Source organism: Cyanidioschyzon merolae, chromosome 15, assembly GCF_000091205.1.
Source record: "Cyanidioschyzon merolae strain 10D DNA, chromosome 15, complete genome".
NCBI classification, from domain to species: domain Eukaryota; phylum Rhodophyta; class Bangiophyceae; order Cyanidiales; family Cyanidiaceae; genus Cyanidioschyzon; species Cyanidioschyzon merolae.
In genome coordinates, this window is record NC_010141.1 from 480,483 (window position 1) to 501,386 (window position 20,904).

General features: G+C 57.7%; 5 protein-coding genes and 1 non-coding gene across 6 annotated transcripts, besides 1 other annotated feature; 3 read left to right on the forward strand and 3 right to left on the reverse strand.

Moving 5' to 3' along the window:
* Positions 1 to 929: 929 nt before the first annotated feature.
* On the forward strand, positions 930 to 1,217 carry CYME_CMO191C (hypothetical protein; the record flags this gene model as incomplete). The annotated part of the gene is made up of 1 exon (XM_005537526.1): positions 930 to 1,217. One exon carries the CDS (start codon positions 930 to 932, stop codon positions 1,215 to 1,217), a length of 288 nt encoding a protein of 95 aa, XP_005537583.1.
* A 1,226-nt stretch (positions 1,218 to 2,443) lies between these two features.
* Positions 2,444 to 4,852, reverse strand: CYME_CMO192C (hypothetical protein, conserved; the record flags this gene model as incomplete). Its single annotated transcript, XM_005537527.1, has 1 exon — positions 2,444 to 4,852. The coding sequence occupies one exon, from the start codon at positions 4,850 to 4,852 to the stop codon at positions 2,444 to 2,446; it is 2,409 nt and encodes an 802-aa protein (XP_005537584.1).
* A 1,297-nt stretch (positions 4,853 to 6,149) lies between these two features.
* Positions 6,150 to 12,530, forward strand: CYME_CMO193C (hypothetical protein; the record flags this gene model as incomplete). The annotated part of the gene is made up of 1 exon (XM_005537528.1): positions 6,150 to 12,530. One exon carries the CDS (start codon positions 6,150 to 6,152, stop codon positions 12,528 to 12,530), a length of 6,381 nt encoding a protein of 2,126 aa, XP_005537585.1.
* Positions 12,531 to 12,706: 176 nt separating this feature from the next.
* On the reverse strand, positions 12,707 to 13,573 carry CYME_CMO369C (hypothetical protein; the record flags this gene model as incomplete). The annotated part of the gene is made up of 1 exon (XM_005537529.1): positions 12,707 to 13,573. The coding sequence occupies one exon, from the start codon at positions 13,571 to 13,573 to the stop codon at positions 12,707 to 12,709; it is 867 nt and encodes a 288-aa protein (XP_005537586.1).
* Positions 13,574 to 13,649: 76 nt separating this feature from the next.
* Positions 13,650 to 16,058: a sequence feature (possible transcribed region).
* On the reverse strand, positions 15,695 to 20,848 carry CYME_CMO196C (probable microtubule organization 1 protein; the record flags this gene model as incomplete). The annotated part of the gene is made up of 1 exon (XM_005537530.1): positions 15,695 to 20,848. One exon carries the CDS (start codon positions 20,846 to 20,848, stop codon positions 15,695 to 15,697), a length of 5,154 nt encoding a protein of 1,717 aa, XP_005537587.1.
* CYME_CMO195T lies at positions 15,748 to 17,734 on the forward strand. The gene has a single exon (XR_002461503.1). It is a non-coding gene; the product is annotated as a hypothetical transcript (transcript).
* Positions 20,849 to 20,904: the final 56 nt, after the last annotated feature.

Sequence of the window (20,904 nt, forward strand, 5' to 3'; positions counted from 1 at the left end):
GTTCTTTCTGCGGTGCTTTGGTCTCGCGATGTACAACGCATGCAGGATGAGCTGCGGCATCTACTGGTGCTGTCGCTCTGCCTCAGCGTCTGGCGTATCCTTCGTGCTGCCTTGAACGAGTTTATCGCGATTCGCTGGCGTAGGGCGCTCTCAGAAAAGCTCCATAGCATCCTGGTTGCACCAGCGAGGATTACGGCGGAGGTGTCGCAGTCGTCGTCCGACGAGCACAGGGAAGCAACGCGTCCATTGACGACTGGGCTGCATCGGGGTCGCTTTCCGCTGATGAGGATTGCGTCGGAGCGAGCCTGCTGCCAATTGTACGAACAAGTAACCACATCGAGTCTTCGTATGCTCAGCGTGGACCTGATTTCCCTCGTATCCGGAGGTACAGGCGGCGCTGGCGGTCTCGTGGAGAATGCCGGCACCGTGTTCTGGCAGTTTGCACGGACGTATCAGCGTCTGCCGCTTCTACCGCTGCTGTTGGGTCTCGGATTCGTGCTCGGCTCCTATACGCTAATCTGGTTACTAGCGTTTCGGGTAGAGCGCGTCAATGTTCAGCTGGATGCGGCGGAAACTGCCCTGCGAACAGAGTACATGACGCTGGTGGAGCAGGCGGAGACACACGCCCTGCACAGCTGCGGCTGTGATGCGTTACTGGCCCTGGAAACGCATGTAGACGCGTGCTGCCGTGGGATGCGTCAACTTGGGCTGTCGCGTCTCCCTCTGGTTTTCATGCAACACATCACGGGGTACGGTAGTGCGTGGTTGGCGTACGCTGCCGCCGTTGTTGTCGTCTTGAAGCGCGCTTCCAGCGACATCGACGAGCATGGGATCGCTTCGGGTGCTAAGGAGGAGCTCATGCGCTGGACCTCGCAGTTTATCGCGGAGCTTTTGCAGCTGCTGGGCTCGCTTGTCGGTCTTCTGCAGCTATGCACCGACATGCGCGCTCATGCTCTGCAGGCGAACCGGGTGCTTTCGCTCTGCCGCCTGGTGCACACGCGACGCGTCGCGTAGGAGGCAGCGCCCGGCCGACTCCCGAAGCTTCGCAATCCTACCTGCTTCGACTCGAGCACGTCCATCTGTCGATACCCGGAAGCGAACGGCTTCTCCTCAGAGACCTGACTCTACATGTACATCGTGGTGAGCACACGCTCATCGAGGCACCGAGCGGTGCTGGCAAGAGCGCCTTGGTGCGAGCGCTCCGCGGTAACTGGTAGTTCCAAGTGACCGCTGATCAGCGCCCGTACTGTTTGCAGCTCCCTCGCAGTGCACTGTTCCTGAATGAGGCGTCAGGATTGCACCCCGATCGTGTCGCTTTTCGACGATCCGAATACCTGGGATACGGCTGTGCTGGAAACCTGGGCCAATGCCTGGCTGGGAGCCACACAGCACCAGCAGATCCGGAACCTATGTGGAACGCGCTTGCACAACTGGGACTCGCAACCCAGCTCCGCTGCACCGGAGACCTGGAAAGCAACATCCATTGGCACCAGCAGTTATCACGAGTCGCACGGGTTCAGCTCAGCGTTGCTCGCGTGCTCTATCAACGACCCGCGCTCGTTGTCATGGATGATGCACTGCACGCTGTGTACAGCTGTAACAACAACAACAATGGCATGTGTGATAATATCGAGGGCTCTGCGGACGACCTGGCTACGATGCTGCTTCGGGCCTGTTTCGCGCAGGGGATTACCGTGCTCTACCTCCGTCCTCCTGCAGACAATTGGATGTATTTATTTAAGCAGCATTCCATGATTGATGCTCGCGGAAGGTTACGGAAGCGTTGCCTGCCCGCATGACTTGCGTGGACGCTTTCTCAGCATCTCGCGGCAGCTGCTGACAGGTGCCAGTATCGACACCAGTCGCATGCTCCGGACTCGAGACCGCCGTCCCTGAAATACACCAGAAAAAAATCGCTTCCCTTCCCGACAAGTGTAAAGCGTATACACACAAGGCGGTAGTTGATGCCTCGCATTCGACGATGGAACGGTTTACCCGGTGAGATGCCGCCTGATACACCAGGAAGCGTCGTTTTCCTTCGGTGCGATGCAAGCAGCGCGCTGCTCTCGTTAAATAGAGCACGAAACCTCCAGAGTGCGCGCATCACCTAGGCGATAACGTGGTCTTTTTGATCCAGGGATACGTGAAAACTGCCCTATTTGAGGTCCAGTTGCGACCTGCCCAGTTTCCAGTGCAGTGTGTAGGCTCGAACAACCACTGTGGTGTTCCCGGCCGACTTTTCACTCAGGCCTTCCCGAATCTTCCATTCATATTCATCTATCATACCATTTTTGATCTGAAGGGAAGCACCCCCTGATATCCATTGCACAGCTCAAACCAATCTGCCGGATTCGGGGAAAGGTCATCGCTTCGTACCGGAGCGTTGCTATTGGAATACTGGCACCGCTTGGGGTGGTGGTGGTGGTGGTGGTGGTGGTGGTGCTCAGCCCTCTGAACTCGCCAACTCAGCGTCTAATTCGGAATCAGCAATCTCCAGCGGCTCCTCGAACTCGGATGCAAACTCCGTCAGCAGCCTCTGCAGGAACAGGGACACAACGTCGCTGTTCGCGACTGCCGGCGGTGTCGTCGTCAGGGTCCTGCTTCCCGCCTGTTCGCCGTCCTTCGAAAACCAAGGCAGACGCATCAGGTCCCAGGCCAGGAGACAAGAATTCGCCTTCAACCGCTGCTGAGTCTCTGCACTCGATATCAGCGGCAGCTTTGGATAGCGCTGCGAAAAGTGGGTCAATACTGCTCGCTGTGGCTGCATGCTCTCAATGGTACCCAGAGCTTGGCCAATGGTAGAGTGCTTGCGCAACAATGCTTCCGCTTCCTTGCCGTCCTCGAAGGTTGCTTCGTGAATCACTAGTGTCGCTCCTCGTGCAGCTGCAATGAGACCCGCATCATACGGCAGCGTATCCCCGGAATAGACGAGCTTCCACGAAGCAGCAGCTGCAGCGTTATCGCTACTCCGCGCCGTACTTGGTGCGCTTGTTGGCACAGGAAGCGCTTGCTGCTCCTTAGAGCCGTTCTGATCCCAACCGGCTGCAAGCGCGCTCTCCAAGACCAGACCGTACGCCTCAGGGCAGTGATCCACCGGCAGCGTCCTCAGATGGATACCCAGCGTCTGTGGGAAATACTCACTCAATGGAGACGTATCCGATTGCAGCAACGCAGCATTATCCAGAAAAATGTACGACATGGGCTCGAGCTCCGCCAATGCCTCCAGCCAACGTCCCAGCAGTCGTGGTCCGAGCACCATCAGCGGCATCATCGCTGTTCCGAGTCGCTCAGATTGCGGAAGTTCCCTCGCTAGTCGCGTCCGTAACGCGACCAACGAACCAACGCCCAGATGATGATCGGCATGCATATGAGATATCCATATGCAACGCACGCGGTGCAACAGCATCGCCTTGGCAGTATCAAGCCCGACAGCTCGAACCAGTTGACCAAAAGTGCCTTCACCGGCGTCAAGGAAGAGTGCATGATCCACGAGATCCACGAGAATCGCGCTCACATTACGATATCGACTGGGAAGTGCGCTGCCGGTTCCCAGAAACAACACGGAATACGTCTTGGAATCGTTGTTGCTTGACGTTCGCTTGAGGGTATCCGGCTCTCGGGGAACGTTCAACCTCGACCATCCATGGTTTGCAGCAGCGTGCGATTCGGGTAACGCCCAACCAAGTGTTGTTCGCGGGGCAGCGTTGAAACGCAGGAGCGGCTGCGCAAGCTGCCATGTCGCAGGCAGTGCCGACGTAGTACGGGCTCGTGGATCCGCTGGGGCCGTCCACGGCTCGAGAAACCAGTTCCAGTCTACGAATTTGAGTCGTTCGAGCATTGCCGCTTGGCCCCGGAAGGTGATACGCTGGTTACTGAACGATTCACAGGCCACTGAGTGGTACGCGTCCGCACCGAACACGTCCAGAGCCCACTCCTGATATTGAGGATCGCTGAACACTTCCGCACAGAGGAAATGAAAGACGCATACTGGTCGTTTTTGTCTGTGCGTTGGCGTCGATGCAGCAAGCCGCTGAAACCATTGCTTGAGACGTTGACGACCGCTGGGTGCCTGCATCTGTGATACCAGGTCCGGGGAGGAGGCACAGAGCATCACGAGGAGTGGTCCCGGACTCGAAGGTTCCATAACGTCAGTTGGATGCACTGTTCGGCGGGTTCCATCAGGTTGCTCCACTTCAATGGACTCGCCTCTCTGAAGTCGACCGTAGAGCGGCCCCCGAGGAATCCCCAAGGCTGCTGCACGCTCGGTCACAAAACGACCCTTCTGGTCAGCGACGCGTACTGCATATGTTACGAAAATTCGCTCAGCGACTTCGTTCTTCGACGACGAGGATAGGGCTTCCGGAACCTCCTCATCTCGTCGTTCCCCGCAGTGTCGTTTCACTTGATCCTTTTGGGTGGCCAGTGAGCGCTGCAGCTGTTCATCGACAAGCCAAGGCAACGCATACACGGCAAACAAGGGATTCTGAACGAGCGGATCTGAAGGCTCGTCCTCGCCCAGTTCGTGAACATGCAGCGGATACTGGGGTCTACTGGCAAAGCGCTTCGCCGTGGAGAGGGTTTTCTCTAGTCCCCGCGGTGCGAACATCGTCAACCCTGCATGCCCGGCATCCGCCAGGGAAAGCATCAGACCCAGGAATCCGGCGCAGGTGTCGGCATCCAGTCTACTGAGAAAAACATGGGACAGTTTTCCCAATCGCACTTTATACTCAATGCAGAGTCGCTGGGTGCCTTCGCTGCAGTTAAAGAGCAGCCGACGCTCTTCCGAGTGGAATACCACCGACGCTGCCGCATCAGCAGCACCGTTCCCGAGCCACTCTGCAAACGCTCGCATCAAGAACAAGAGCTACCAACCGTTTCCAACGCGGACACTCACAGCACGCGTCCCGGAGAGTCGCTGCTGGCTCGGGTAGCGGTAGCCGCGTTAGACGCTAGTCCTGGTATGTCACCAGGCGAAGGTATCGCCGCAAAAAAAAACAACGTGCTACGCAGTCCACACACCGTGTACTGTGAGCGCGGTTTGGGTGCTGGTCACTGTAAGGCGCGAAAATCCGGAGACTCGAGGAGCTGCTCCACAACCGCTAAACGAATGAGTACAGGGTGCGCCTCGTTGACAGCTGAGCCTTTCACCAAAGGCGCCCGCGTTCAAGCGACGTCCGGCGAGAGCGTTGTACACTTCCAGACAGAAACACCGTTCACTCGGCACTGTCGTCTGCACTTGCAATCCGGTCTAAAAGCGTCCCCGACTAACCAGAACCCTAACAAGAGACGCTGAGTGTGCCGGCAACGACGCCTTGCTGACGACGTAGAGCCGTTGTATCGCCGCCGGCGTCCGCATTATAGGCGACGGACGTCGCAGCGATAGCCCTTAAGAGACGTGATAAGAGGAAGGAGGTTACTTTCCCGACGGGGTATCCAAGTGAGGCCTGTTTGGGTACTGTGCCGGTTCATTGGACTCGATCAAGCATCGTGATAAGAGGAAGGAGGTTACTTTCCCGACGGGGTATCCAAGTGAGGCTTGTTTGGGTACTGTACGTGTTCATTGGACTCGATCAAGCATCGTGATACGAGTGAGGAGGTTACTTTCCCGACGGGGTATCCAAGTGAGGCTTGTTTGGGTACTGTGCCGGTTCATTGGACTCGATCAAGCATCGTGATACGAGTGAGGAGGTTACTTTCCCGACGGGGTATCCAAGTGAGGCTTGTTTGGGTACTGTACGTGTTCATTGGACTCGATCAAGCATCGTGATAAGAGGAAGGAGGTTACTTTCCCGACGGGGTATCCAAGTGAGGCTTGTTTGGGTACTGTGCCGGTTCATTGGACTCGATCAAGCATCGTGATACGAGTGAGGAGGTTACTTTCCCGGCGGGGTATCCAAGTGAGGCTTGTTTGGGTACTGTACGTGTTCATTGGACTCGATCAAGCATCGTGATACGAGTGAGGAGGTTACTTTCCCGACGGGGTATCCAAGTGAGGCTTGTTTGGGTACTGTGCCGGTTCATTGGACTCGATCAAGCATCGTGATACGAGTGAGGAGGTTACTTTCCCGACGGGGTATCCAAGTGAGGCTTGTTCAGGTGCCCTATCGATTATATCGTATTCATCACGAATCTCTGCGGTCACTTGGAACATGAGTCGGCTGCAGGAACAACTACGAATCATTCGCGAACGAGAAGAGGCACATCGCATCCTCGGAGCGAGTCGCTGTACGGTGCTGTTTCCTGACGAAACTATTGCCTCCCGAGTCTCCTGGTCCGAGTTGGCTGCGCTCGCTCGCAATGGACTCGAACAGCTCATCAAGTTCGACCAGCGGTTTGCATCATTTCTCGACAGCGACCTGTTTCACCACCGCTACGTTATCGAGGGAGCGACAGCACTTCCAGCACTCGATCGCGGCCAAGAGTCAGCAGCAGCGAACGCGGAGACCCAACAGCTCATTCAACACTTCTGTTACCTCTTGGTGCCGTATTTTACCACGAGACCTGGACAAAAGTGCGTTGAATGGCTGCTTCGTGCGCACTCAGCAGGAGCACTGGACCCCGCGTCGCTGGTGGTCGCCGCCCTGCCCTATATTGGGACGGAGGCATTTGAGCGGCTCGTTGCGGCCTTGCACCTAGCGCAGCATGGTGTAGCAAAAGTGCGCTGGCACTGGCTAGAGCGAGTACACTCCTTGGACCACCTAGTAGAACAGAGCAGCGAACTCAACTGGTTCGTGCCGTTTCTCCTGGACACCGCAGAAGCGCTCGTGCGTGCACGCGTTTCGGCCGAGGGCTGGCATCGACTGCTTCTCTGCTATGGCAGCACGCTGGTAGCCAAACATCCGCTACGAGCCGGAAGCGTCATTCGCTTGGTTACCTTGAGCCTATCTCGTGTTGGACAGGCAGCAGAGCGCGACAAGCATCTGTGGCAAGCGTTCTGGTATGCTGCATTAGGGATGCTGGTCGCAGCCTATCGTGCCGTCGGTGCCGCAGTCCGCAGCGATGTATTTTCGGCGACTGTACGAGCGCTGCTGCGACTTTATGTGCGCACGCGGACATGGTATTCCGGGGACCCAGCCTGGTGTCGAAGACTCACCCTTGTACTGGCCAACCTCTATGCCGGGTCTCCGCACCAGCCGTTTCCACATGAGTGCCTGGAGACGCTCTCCAGTTGCACAGATGAATGGTATAGGGTGCTGGGAGCCTTGGATGCGTCAGAAACGGAGTCTTTGCGCACGGCTTACAGTTTAGCGCTGTTGGAATACTGCTGGCACCAGCAGGACGCTGATGATGATTGCTGGCACCAACTGGTTGCACGCTTGCCTCCATCCCCTTCGGGATGTAGCGCTTTGATCGGGCGCCTGTTGGAACTTTTCGACGCGACAGTGGCATCGGAGTCAGCTGATGCCACTAAGGTGCATTCTGCAGCAGATGCGCAGATGATGCGGTCACAAAGGATGATGGACGCAAGCACTGAGACGCGGGCTTCACTATCTGCAGATCATGCGAATGCGAACTTGGAGACTCCTGGCTCTCCATGCAGCGCAACCGAGATGCAAGCTCCTGCTGAATGGCATGAAACAACGTCACATGGTCCGGAAGTGTTATTATCCAAGGTGTCGTGCAAGCGGGGAGGTCGCACCACGACCCATCCACCAAGTGATTCGGACGCTGATCGGGAACGCTTCCGGTCTGCAGCACCGACGACTGAAACGGCATCTTCGACGCTTGCAGCGACGCCTTCGGGGTCACTGGACGCCAAGCATAGAGCGCAGCCTGCTGGGATGCTCCCGGGGACGCGTGCACCATCAGCGTCTGCCCTGACGAGGGCAACGGTGGAGCCTGGAGACGCCTCAGCAGCCGACGCAGCATCCGGCGCAAGAGTCGTTTCCGCAGGCATCGGGGCGGAGGCGCCTCCAGAGGATACCTCTACTGCGCCGCACTCGCTTCGTCGTCGACAGGTACCCAGCGAGGTCGCAGCGCTCGATAGATCTCAACGCATATTGCGCCCGCTGGTAGCGCATGTCGATCCGGTTACGTTCTGGGAAGCGCTCTACGCTCATGAGCGTCGTTTTCGCGGCAGGGCCAGGTCGTGGACCCTGCTGTGCGAACGCTGCATTGCGGCGAGCAGCCCGCTTCGAAGCCTGCAGCATCCGGATCCCCGAGTGCGTACTCGGACCCTCCATGCGCTCAGCCAGGCGCCATCTGCAGTACAGGAGCAGGCGCTTCCCATCATCCTGGAGCTGCTCCAACAGCCGAACGGCTTCGAGGATGATGTGCAGCGAGCTCTCTGCGCACCTGATGACGCTACTTGTGGTGACGTATTATGGTTGCGAGATCAACTGGTGCGGGTGGGTGCTCCAGCACTCGAATCCCTCCTACCGCGCGCGATGCTTCTGTATCTGCGCGCTGTAGGGGCGTGCCCTGTACGAGCGCTCGTGCGATGCTACCGACTGGCGAGTCGGTATCGCCACGGAATGAGTGCCTCGCCAAAGGAAGCCGATGAAATTCATAGCCGTGGATTGGCCGAGGGCGTCATTGTCTGGGAGGCAGCGTTTGAACAACTCTGTGCACACTGGAAACTAGCCCCCGAGACGAATGCCGAGCGAGCTGCACGCCGGGCAGAGCCGGCTGAAATGTGGTTCAGGCGTCTAGGCGAACGCTTTGGACGCTCCAGAGGCGCCGAGGCTTTCACTGCGCTTCTGGAGCAGCTCGTCGACTTGACGATGAATGAGGATGAGAACGGCGTTACCGCATGTACTTTGCTACTCGAATGGCTTCGCACAGGCGCTGACTTGCTCGATGAGGTGACCATTTGGCGTTTCCTGGCGAGCATTGTGCATCGACTTGCCGCTGTCCATTGGCTAGCGCCCGTGTCGCGGATACTGCACACCCTCAACGATCGACTTGCACAGACAAAGCCGATCACGGATCCAATGTTGGTTATGCCTCATGTTCAGCGGATTCTAGAGGCGATTGCTTCGGTACTGGCTCGTGCGCCGCACCCGAGTGCCATCACCGTGCTGGCGGAAACGTTCATTTGGCTGGCGACGCAATCGAGTCCCATGGAATGCGAGGCGGTGTGCTATGCCCTGCAGCTTGACACTTACCGCGAACAAGTGCTCGAGTTTTTGGCCAACGCTGGTGTACAGGCGGCGCGCTGGCTCGCAGTCGGAGCGATTGAGCCGGTCGATGTGCCCGCTGCGCTCGCACTGCTGGACACGTGCTCTGCAAACCTGGGTGTCGCTGGTACAACTGCACTCTTGGAGCATTTATTCAGAGCCTGCGCAACGGATGCAACCTGGTCGGCCCAGTTGCGGCAACAAACGCGGCGCTTGCTGCACCAGATCGTGCACGAGCATCCCGAAAACGATCATCGAGAGCACCTCCTGGACCGCCACACTGCTCAACTGGTTGCGACCTGTATACGACTACTGAAACCGCTCGACGATTCCGACTGGTGCGTGGTTGAACCGTTGTGGGCAGTATCCAAGGCGTCGACGGGTCTCGCAGTCATCCGAGCGCTCCTCGACGCCTTGCAGGAGCGGGCGACGGACGCAAGCATACCCCAAGCACCGTTGTCGCGCCCGCTTATCACAGCGCTGATCGCGGCCTGCCGCTGGCTCGCCACCGGACCAACGGAGCAGCCAGCGTTCACGCTCGTTGTACCACGCTCATGGTTAGTGGACCTGCTCCAAAGCAGTGCCTTCCACGCAGACAACCAGAAGAGCTTGTGGTTACTGGAGGCTATCGACCTCGGACGTCTTGACTGGAAACCAGAGCCTCCTGCTGCATCCAATGAACACGTATCGACAACACCAACAACAGCGACACGCTCCGATTCAGACCCATGGATGAGGTTCATTCAAGAACAGTTCGACCTGGCATGCAGCGGGACGCTCGATACGAATCGCCTCAGCTGTGTGCTGTGCGTGGCGCTCAGAGATGGAACAGCGCGTGCAGCGCTCCAAGCGCGCCACGTGGCAGCACTGCTGAACGCCAACAAAGCATCGACATGCACGCATGTGCCGCAGGGTGATCACCAGCGATGGCGGCGACACGCAGCGCGCCTCCTGATCCAGTGCCTGCACGATGCGGGCACGCGTGGATCGGGGCTCCACGGCGAGCTCCTGGAGGCGCTCCTGGGAGCTCTCTGCCAGCACCATGAATGGCTCCCTGCATCGGAACGGCCTGCGTATCGGGTGACGGTTGTCAGGGGCCTGGTGTGTTATGCGCAGAGCCTTCGGAGCGGGGACGCTGTGCACGCGATGTGGAACGTGGTATGCTTGACCGCGAGTCGCGATCTGCCTTTGGATGCAGTGCGCGATCTGTTTAGGGAGGTCATTGGGCAGGATGAGGCTGCGCTAGAGCCGGTGTTTCGGGCGCTTCGTGATGCGCGGCGCATACGCGCTGGTACGCTGGCGCCTGTGCACGCTCCGGGGGCAGCTCGGCGAGGCGATGCGACGCTGTCCGAGCATCGCTCGTCATTGTCGTCGTCGTCGTCGTCGTCGTCAACAACAACAACAACAACAGCAACATCGCCGGTATCCGCAACTGCGATGGATCGCTTATGGCTACAGCTGTTGCAGGATGCGGCGGCTTGTGCGCCGAGGCACGTGCGCCGGCTGCTCTCGGAAGCGTCCGGGATTGCGCCGGCGGTACTCCAGCGTCTGCCTGAGTATCTGGATATGGGGCGCGTCTTCGGAAATGACAGCACCGAAGATATATTGAGCTTTTTAGAGACGCGGCATTTGCCAGTAGCGCTTGTGCAACACCTGGTGACGCAAGTATGGCCCTTGACGCGCATTCGTGAAGCGCTTGAGAAACGCGCACAGCCAGTCGTCATGGCGATTCTGGTGGAGCATCTGGTACGCGTGGCGCGGGCGGATGTACCGCGCAAACAGCATCACCAACGTCGGGAGCTGCAGGAGACGTTACGGGTGCTCGGCCGGCTCTTGCTGGAACAAAACGCTGATCCTGTGCTGGTGCGGCGCTGGCTCGAGCATCCGTATACGCGGACGCTGGGGCCGGGTATGTTGCCGCTGCTGGCCGCACATGCGGATCCTGTTTGTGTCGCATGCGCTGTTCGGACGTTTGGGCACAAAATGGTACCGCATTTGCCGCGCGTGTTGGCGCACTGGCCAGCACCGCCTGTTGTGCAAGCGCTCCTGGAGACGCTTCCCGAGTTCGTATCAGCGCCGTACATCCGCCAGCTTTGGGCGAGCATGTCGGAAAGCTTTCCCGACGATCGGGAGGCGGCAGCGATGCGTTCGCTGCTGGTTGAAGCGGCTCCACCGATGTCGATCCTGGAAGCGCTGAAAGCGGAAACGCAGCACCTGGCATGTTTGAGCGGCTGGAAAATGATGCACACGGAACCGTTCCAGAGTTTAACAGCGGCGCTTTCGAGCTGGGATTCAACTTTGGTCCAGCGCTCTTCCGAGCAAATTTTAGCTGTGATCTGGCGAGGTCTGGAAAGTCGTGAACGCATCATGATGAAAGCATTCTATGCAGGACGCGAAACAGAGCCGTCCATAAGCGAGCAGCTCGAGCAGCTCGAGACGCATTGTATGGAAGCGTTGGTTACCATGGTGCTGGTGCTGCCACACCCGGCTTGTGGCGAGATCCTCTACCGCAGCTTGCTCTGGTGCCAGTCGTTCGCAGCGGATGAGGACAGCGCGGGCGGAGATATCGCTAGCGAGCGCCCAGCGCGTCCGACAAAACGACAACGAAGCAGCAGCAGCAGCAGCAGCAGCACTAGTAGTAGTAGTACTATCGGTAGTGACCCTGATGAAGCAGCACCTCTTGGAAGAGCGCACATGCGTCGCGCGTCTCATTGGCGACGCATCGTCTGGTTCAAACTTATAACAAAGTTCGCATCGCGTCTCGGTAGTCGCTTCCAGGAGTATGTCGAACTCGTCTGGGATACGATTGCGGAACACGCTCAGCTGGACGCGGCTGGTGCGGCGACACCAGACCCGACGCCCAGCGAGGCGGCTGAGGTACGAGTTGCAGCGCTCGAGACGCTTGCGGTGTGCCTCGAAGCAGCGACACCATCGTGTGCGCAACTATCGAGCTCGCAATGCGAAACATGTCTGGATATCCTCGCCCAGTGGCTGTCCGAGGCGCACATGGCATCGCCGGTGGCAGCCACTGCCCTAGAGCGTCTGGTAGCGGCGCTGGCGCGCAGCGGCCTGTCCCAGCGAGTCACAACAGTGTCGACGACGTCCGGCACGTCTTCGCCGCTGGTGCGCCTCGGACGTCTCATTCTGGTCATGCCTGAGGTTCGTCGAGTGCCGGCTTCGTCGGCAGCGGCAGCCTTGCGCTTACGGGTGCGCCTGGTGCGCGTCCTCATCGAAACGCTGGACGAGGCGTATCTGCCGCCGCTGCTGCCGCGAACCCTATCGTGGCTCGCCGAAGTGCTCGATAACCCCGACAGTGCCGTTGAAGAGATGGCACGAGATATTGCAAACCGCCTGAGTCGAATTTCGGGCGAAGATATCTTGACGCAGTTGCGCGAAACGCCAGCGATTTAGGTCTCGAAACGCGACGAGTACCGGTGAGCCGACGATGAAGTGGAAAACGCATGATGCTTCTGCGTGATCGACGGTTGCCAGGTACCGATGCTATACGACGTGTACCCAGACACAAGTAGTGCATCCAGTGTTGTCGAGTTCAGCGCCGGCTGTGGCTCGCGAGCACCTCGGCTGTATTAGACACGCGCGAGCATCCACGGGTTTGCACCAGCACCAGCATCCGCGTATATGTCTTCATGAATGCCGCCAATGGCGAGTCGCCACGCCTCCAACAGAAGCGTCACCAGCATGGCAGCGGCGAGCGCATCCAACGCCACCTGGCTGAGCGTCCAACGCGTGGCAGATGCAGGCCGCTTCTTCCCCTGTGCCGGTCGACGGTATTCGTCGAAGCGCACCGCCGGCACCTCATCCTCGTCTATTCGATAGTACATCGGAAATGAGACGACAAAGTAAAGTCCGTAGAATGCGGATCCGATCCATACCATACGCCTCCAGTCTCGGAAACGGTAATGCGGAAACGCGGCAATGGTGACGGTTTCCGCGAAAGCGGTGCCGTACGCGAGCACCAACACGACCAGGACTCGCTGAAGACGCGTCCAGCGCTGCGATCCGAGCCTCAGCACCAACGTCACAAGCGTATGGTACATGCAAAAGTACGGCTGTGTGGCTAGATAACAGGGTATGGGTACGTCATTGAGCCGCCAGCTTGGAAAGGTGTACTCGGCGCCGAGCAACCGGTAGAAATAGTGCGTCCATAAATAGTTCCCGATGAATCCGAAGACCCCGTTCCAGACGTTCGCTTTGAAGATGAAGCGCTCCTGCCAGGGCAAGGTGCGGTCGGGTGTTCCCGGGAACAGCACCGGCGGCAGCACGCACACCAGCGCCATAGCCAGTGACACGAGTGCGTAACCGAGTGCGTCTAGTCGCTGGTACCAGCCGGTGGCAACGACCGCACCTAGCAAAAAGCCGACGGCAACCGGGCAAACGAGCAGGAGATAGCGTTCGGCCCAGGCCTTGGACGGGTTCCGTGCCCAGACAGGCATCCGGACGTTGAACGACTGTTGGTGCTGGTCGTAGACAACGAACGTCGTGCTGCTGCTGCTGTTGTTGTTGTTGTTGCGGACGTTTGTTCGCTGCAAGGACAATGCATTGCAGGGATTGGATAGATGGACGGATGGATGAAGGGTTTCATAGGATCCATCGATGCCCGTGAACTAGTGTACGCTGGATCATTTGTGGATGCTCTTGATAGACCCCGGGTATTGATTCACTTGGTTAGAGGTCGATTGCCGAGTCATCGATGGAGATCGAGCACCACTCAGAACCTCTGTTGGTGTCGGTTCCGCGAGCTCACCCTGTATACCACGTTTCGCTAGCATATGCACTGACAACACGGTGCTCTCGGAGTGCATATGAAACCGCTGACGCCTGGTTCCTGCTCTGAGCCGTCCATATCGTCGCTTCGCTATGGGACGAACGCGGAGTCGATATCGACCCAGCGGGACGTTGCCTGGGGTGTCTGCGCCTCGGTCGCTGCTGCTCGCAGTGCAGTGCTCGTAGCGCTCGTACGGCAGTACGTCTGGGACGGGTTACGTTCGTGCGTGGCGCAGACGTGGTATCGGTGCTCGTGTGTGTGTATGACGGTGAAAAGAACGCGCTTGACGTCCAGATGGTGCTTTACAGTGCATGACGCCAGGAGGTACGCTCGATGCTCCTGAGGTCGTCGCGCCAACCGACGCAGGATTACCGACTCGGTTCATGGAGTGTCCGGCTGGATGCGTACTCTGGAAGGAACAACACCCGAGTCAGAATGAAATGGAGCAGGTCCTCGAACGGGAGCGCAAACGCACATGTTTGAGCATCGTCTCGTTGTCCTGCATCGCGAACGTTTTCCGGCTTTTCCCGGTACGGATTCATGCGTCTCTTGTCCCTTACTTCGGGGCGTCAACTACGCGAGCCCTCTCATGCCGCCAGCGCCGTTACCTGCAGTCGAAAGACGATCGTGGAAGCGTGATCCTTCCGATATTGCCGATTTTTCGGCTGCTGTGGACGCGTTTCATGCACAGGCGGAGTACCCGACCTGCGCTTTGCTGGTCATTTTCATCCTGATGAGTACCGCCTCGGTGCACGCTCTACAGTCGTCATCGTCGACTGTGGTCAGGTATTCCCGTAGTAGATCGATCAAACTGCCTCCGGAGAGCGCTCGTTTGGTTATTCGGCAGAGAGGCCCCTGACGCGTACGGTAAGCTCGCCTCGATGTGCGCTTTCGTCTCCGTGCCCAGTGCCGTACGCTAGGATCACGGGCTTGTTCTGGGCAATGCCCTCAGCGAGCAGACGACGCACTGTAATCACACATGTGATCCCTGGGCCATTCGATAGAGGATTCTGCAGAACGCAATATCTTCCGTGATGCATCGTAGAGCGCAAGGAAAATCCAGGTCGCGGATGCAGTTGAGAAATGTCGATAACGTTGACGCTGGTGCCATGCAAACCAGTGATGCATTCGGCACATCCAAGTGACCGCCATCATGACTCACATCCGAATCCGATATACGTTTTCATTGAAAAAGAACAGGCATGAGCCTCCTGTACCCGAATCGGATGCTCTTGTCGTCGAGTCCCGTTTCGTCGATGACAGCCCAGAGAGGATGATGTATCTTTCTAACGGAATCAGTAGTTGGACAAGTTGCGTGATCTTGCTCTGAACCGCACCTGAAAAGGAATTCGTCAAGCGACGTTGTCGAAGAGCGTGCCGCGAAACCCAACCATCGAAACCTCGAAACATGCGTTATTCCAGCGTGCTCCAAGAAAAAGCACGGTATAGATTCTGGAGTAGTAGATATGATTTGGATCATGATATTCGTGGGTTCACGAACGACATTTCGAAGGTGTTCGGTGCTGCGATGATTCCGGTGACGTGACGAGTTCCGGTGCCAATGAGTCCACGGAGATACATCTGAGGTTCGATCAAGAACCATGAAACGAAATATGCGTCTGGAACACCACATACCTATACTTTGATTGTCTAGGTTTTCATACAAAATTTTGCAAAGAGGAGCAAGATCGAACCATGCTGTTTCCTTTTTGTCATCTGCGACGGTGGTACTCCTGCTCTGCATTGTTGTGATCGTTGTTGTCGACATCGACGGCGACAAGTTGCTTGTTTACGCGTTGCGCTGGCGGTGCGCGCGCAAACGAGCCAGACGTTCACGTATCTGTTGAGTTTGCAGCGTAGGTGCACTGGTTGGTGGTGGTGGCGATGCTTCACTGCGTGGTGCTGCTGTTCCAGATGACGGAAGCGCTTCTAATGGAGTTGCAGGCGCGATAAGTGGAATCCGCTCCCAGTCTGTGTCCTGACGAGCCAACGCGTCCACAAGGCGAACGAGGAAAGGCTGCACAGCTACGGGAACGAGTCGCAAGTGACTGCGAACGGTGTCGATACCGCAGTGGTGGCAGAGTGCGCGAACCAAAAGACGGGCTTCGTCGCAGGTCTGTTGCACCCGATCTGCCGGCAAAGTGGCACACATCGTAAACAGTACGTGCAGTTCGTAGAGAAGCAGGTCCAAGTGTGTTTCCAGTAAAGGCGAGGTCGCACCAGTGACAGTTTTTTCAGTATTCGGGCCACTTGTGAGCACCTGGTTGCAAAGGCGATGTAAACACTTTTGCAGCATGACGATGCGGCTGGGCGTGGTTTCTTTCGAGGACGTTGGCGCTTGTGACACGGGCACTGTCTGGACGGAGCGCACCGCCGCACGAAGCGCCCGAACCAGCGCTCTGCTTAATACAAGCACGGGCGCGTGCTCCAGCGTCTTCAGCATGAGCAAGTTGTAGGCGCGGAGTAGCTGGGGTCCCTCAGGATACGCGGGTACTCGATGATCAAGAAGGCGATCACAGACTTCAGTGATGAGTAGCTCCAGCGCCGCGAGAGAGAGCAGGCAAGCGAGTTCTCGTTTCATGATCAAGTGCATGAGCGCGTTGAGTAAGTACTTGACGATGCGCATTCCAGCAGCGTCGACTGGCGATGCCTCGGCTGCTGCAGCCAGCACCGACCGTATGCCTTGCGTCAGACCGAGGCACAGGTCTGCAGCGTGATGCTGGAGTGAGCGTTCCTGACCTGCTTTCATCATCGCTGAAAGCTCCTTGGCCGCCTGAATTCGTTCCTCTGCCGACGCTGACTCGCCGAGCAGCGTATGGCTGAGTCGTCGGACCTGCTGCTCGGCGGAATCCGCAGCAGCAGCAGCGCCAGAAGCAGCAGCACCAGAAGCAGCGACTGCTGTTGCGGTGACGCCTGCGCCAGCGGCGGGCACTGCGGTACGTCTCCAAAAACGACCTTCCGGGAGGCACGGGGTCGGTGCGATCGGCGGCTCGAAGCTGGTGTGCCTGTTTGCCGTCTCATCGAGACGGATGGCGCGCTCTGGGGGCAGCTGCAGGGACGGCACTGCAGACAGCGCTCGAGGCTCGCTCAATCCATCGATTGGTGGCTGCACGGGCCTCCGCCCGGTTGGCACCTGCGAGTCCAAGGCCGCTGTGCCCGTACCTACCACCACAGCGGTGTCTGCTTTGGCCCGAGCGAGCATCGCAGCAAATTGGGTATCACTGTGTTGCATGTCGGCGTCGAGTTGGAAGGCGTCCCTGCTGACCGGGACTGCTCCCAATGGGCTGCCATCACCAGCATTCAGGGTGTCTGCCTGCTCCGCATGCAAACGTCGCTCAGAGACATCGGATGCAGGTGTCTGCGGGGCCGATGCACCCCCCGGGGACGCCTGCGGAGACGACACAATGGAGCGATTCGATCGTGCCGGTGACATGCTCCGAAACTTTTCAGTTCTGGTGAGAACGTCTTTGCGAACTTGTTCGTTGCTGATATCCCGAATTTGAGCTGCGATTGGAGCGTACCCAATGAGCCGAACGATAACTTCAACAAGTCGCTCTGCGAGCTGTCTCACGTGGCCATTTTTATCGCGAAAGCAGAGCAGGACCGGCTCCAGCACGAGGCGAGCTTCTGCCTCAGAGGGTGTTCTCTGCTCAGCGCCGCGAGACCAGCGTTCACATAGCCACTGCAGTGTCTCGAGACGAGCGGCGGGCAGCTCGAGGCTCAACGCTGCTGCGATGTAGCGCGCGAAGCTTGGCCTGCTATCTGTGTTATCACGTTCTACAGCAGGATACCACGCGCTCATGCACTGTAAAGCTGCCTCGCGTACCATTCTCTTGTTGTCGTTGACTCCATGCTGAATGACGGAACCCAGAAACAGGCGTAGAATCGAGTCATCCGCTCCGGGTAGTCGTTGCGTCTTCATACTTTCCACCGTTGCTTCGCCCAGGTGCGTGAGCACGTTCAGCGCGCATACCCCGAGGTTACGGTTTGTATCCGCAATGCGACTGGCTAGTGCTTTGAGTAGCTCAGGCGAGATGGTGCGAATATCCACCACAAGATCCGGCTCGGCGAGCTTTCGAAGTAAATCCTGGAGAGCCTCTTGGCGTAGTTTCCAGTTCGCGCTCTCCAGGTTTCGAAGCACGGGCTGGATCCGATCCAACACGAGCGTCCTTGTGGTGCCAGAGTGCCGTTCAGCGGGTGATGACCAAGCAGTCGAACCACAATTCGTTGGCATGCTGGACATGGTGCAGTTCGTGTAGCGCGACCCGCGTACCGACTTGAGCGGATTCTGCTCAGAACCTGCACCAGATTTTTCGACATCACCGCTCATGGGACCGTTGCAGTTCACCACTGATGGTGCGGCATTTTCCTGATCCAAATGTTCCAGTTGTGCCCGATAAGCGGCAGGAATACCGAGTTCGACGAGTCCGCGCTGCATCTCAGTGCCATATTTGCTTCGTACAAGCGAAGCAATGACTCGCAAAACAACATCAGCACAAGCTGGTGGCTGCTCCGGAAGCAGCGGTCTGGTCATGTCGAGCACAGCTCCCATGGGCAACGAGTCCATTCCGAAACGCTCTACCAGCTGGTACTGAATGAATTCCAACGCCAAGATTCGAGCACGTAAATCCGGAATATCCCTGCATACTCGTTCGAAACAGGCGAACACAAGAGCGGGCGTCCCCAAGCTCGCTAGTTCGAGTAGAAGCTGGGAGCACTCGGTCAGGCCGGGTGCCTGAATCAACAAATAGGCAATCGTTTCCGCAAGGGAAGCGACACGTGCAGTACGAAGACTTGTCTGCGGACACTGCGCAATCGTCGTATGTATTCGTTGCACGAGCGCTCGACATCGTCCAAGCGCTCCGTGATCATCGGATTCAACCGCTTGTTCCACGAGTTGCTCAAGCGCCTTGCATTCCTGTTCTAGGAGCGCCCCCGAGTATACACTTGAATGGTCCTCATCGTTCCCAGCTACGAGCATGTCCTTTGCGATCGGTGTTCTGCGGGATCCCGCGGCTGCGTCAGCCAGCACGATGCCTTCTCCATCCGATGCCTTGCGAAGCATTCGCTCAGGGCCCGCCCCAGCCGTTGACGCTATCCGTTCGTGAGCGTCATGCGCTGCTGCTGCTCCTGCTGCTGCTGCTGCTGATACCGGAGCGTCCATCTTGCCAGGGCGTTTCGGCGGCACTGCAAAGGAGTCCTCGATGATACTACTGGAGAGGTAAGATGCAGCATTCGGTTTTCGCCCGGGCTGCGCGCTAGACACTTGTTGTGCAGGAGATGCAGGTTTGGCACGCAGCTCTTTGCTTTCATCTGCCACAATTTTCTGAATCTTGTCCAACTTGCTCTTCTCGAGACCTTCGATAAGCGACGAAACGGCGTTCGTGCCACATTGAACTTGCAATAGTGCGACGCACTCGAGAGCTGCCTCCCGTACATCTGCAGCGGCATCAGCCGTGGTCTGCGCAAGCATCAGTTTGAGCTCGCGCAGCGCCGGACGCAAGTCTTGGGCGCTACATTGGCGAATGAGTCGGGAACACCATTGCAGTGCGATGGTGCGGCTCCCAGGCACTTTTGCAGTTGCAGCTTCTATGATTGCTGGAGTCACTTCGGAAAACTCAACAGCTCTGCTTGCTGCCAGAGCATCCAAAGCCGCGCGCAACGCCTCTACCAGAATGCGATTCTTCTCCTTGAGGCGACTCAGGGCTACGATAGCGAGCATTTTGCCGTATGCACGGAAGTTCTTGTCCGACTTGGTCGCCAACTGAGCGATGACGCGTGCGGCCGCTGTTGCTACCGCAACATTCGCGTCTTTTCCGATCAGTCTCTGAATCTCTGCGGCTAACTGGCTTCCTCGAGTGGTGTCAATATGCGAGGCTGCCTGCAGCTTCTCCAAAAAGTTATCCAAAGCACTCTTACGTACACTCCATTTTTGATGACCTAAAGCCTGAAAAAAGTCCAGTGTCTGTTGTGACTTACCTTCATCCTCTGCATCCACCCGAACCTGTACCGCGTCTACGAGGCTACCGATGCATACACCCGGATCAGCGTCCGCCCTACAGGCCAGAGAAGGGTCCCTTTCGGGTATCGCCTTGGTCGAAGCGCGAGGTGCACCTGCGCTCTCCTCCCGCGGTTGCTGTGACCTGACTCTTTGCGTTCGTTCCAGGCGACGCGTTAGACGCGGCGGCTTTCGCTTCTGGCCTGGAACATGGGTGGCGTGCTCCGCTAGGTTCCGACAGGCCTCGGTGAGCTCCGCCTTCATGACTGGTTTGATGTCCACTTGCTTTAAGATGCGCTCTAGGAAGGATTGTCCCAGCCATGAGTAGATTTCAAGAAGCAGTGCTTTGCCGGCTGATCGAACTTCCTGATTGGAATGGTCGAGGAGCTTGTCGAGCCCTTTGCTTGCTGCGTTCGCAGAAATCGCAGCTTCGCCGTTGCTACCACAACCGAACTCCCTGATGCATGTCCGCAGGATATCAGCTGCTGCAGATACCACTTTTGGTAACCGGTTTTCATAGCCCACGTCGCAAAGAACGGTGACTAGGTCATCACCGGCATCGCAGGAAACGAGCCCCAAAGCAGCGTCAAGGGCTCTTGCTCGGTTCTGGGGCCGCCCCGCAAGGCACTTTTCGGCTATGCCTCGAGCAATAGCCGCAGCGGCACCGGTTTTCCGCAGTACCGCACTAGCAGTCGCGTCATCCGCACAAGCATCACATAGTGCAACCACAGCATCAAGTGCAGCGAGTTGCACTGCTGCATTCGCATCCCGAACTGCCCCTGCAAGCAGGTTCGCATCAGAGGCACTCGGCGCCGTGCTACCGTTGGCAATCGCCTCTCGTACCTTTCGCAAGGCTGCCTCGCGAACACGCCAAAGTTTATGGCAAACCTGTTCAGGAATCGGGAGTTTCTTTGCTTCCTCTATCAGCTGATCTTCGTCAGTCATGACGACGAGACCCAGCTGCAGCAACAGCAGTAACTACAAAAGCTTGACGGCAGCGT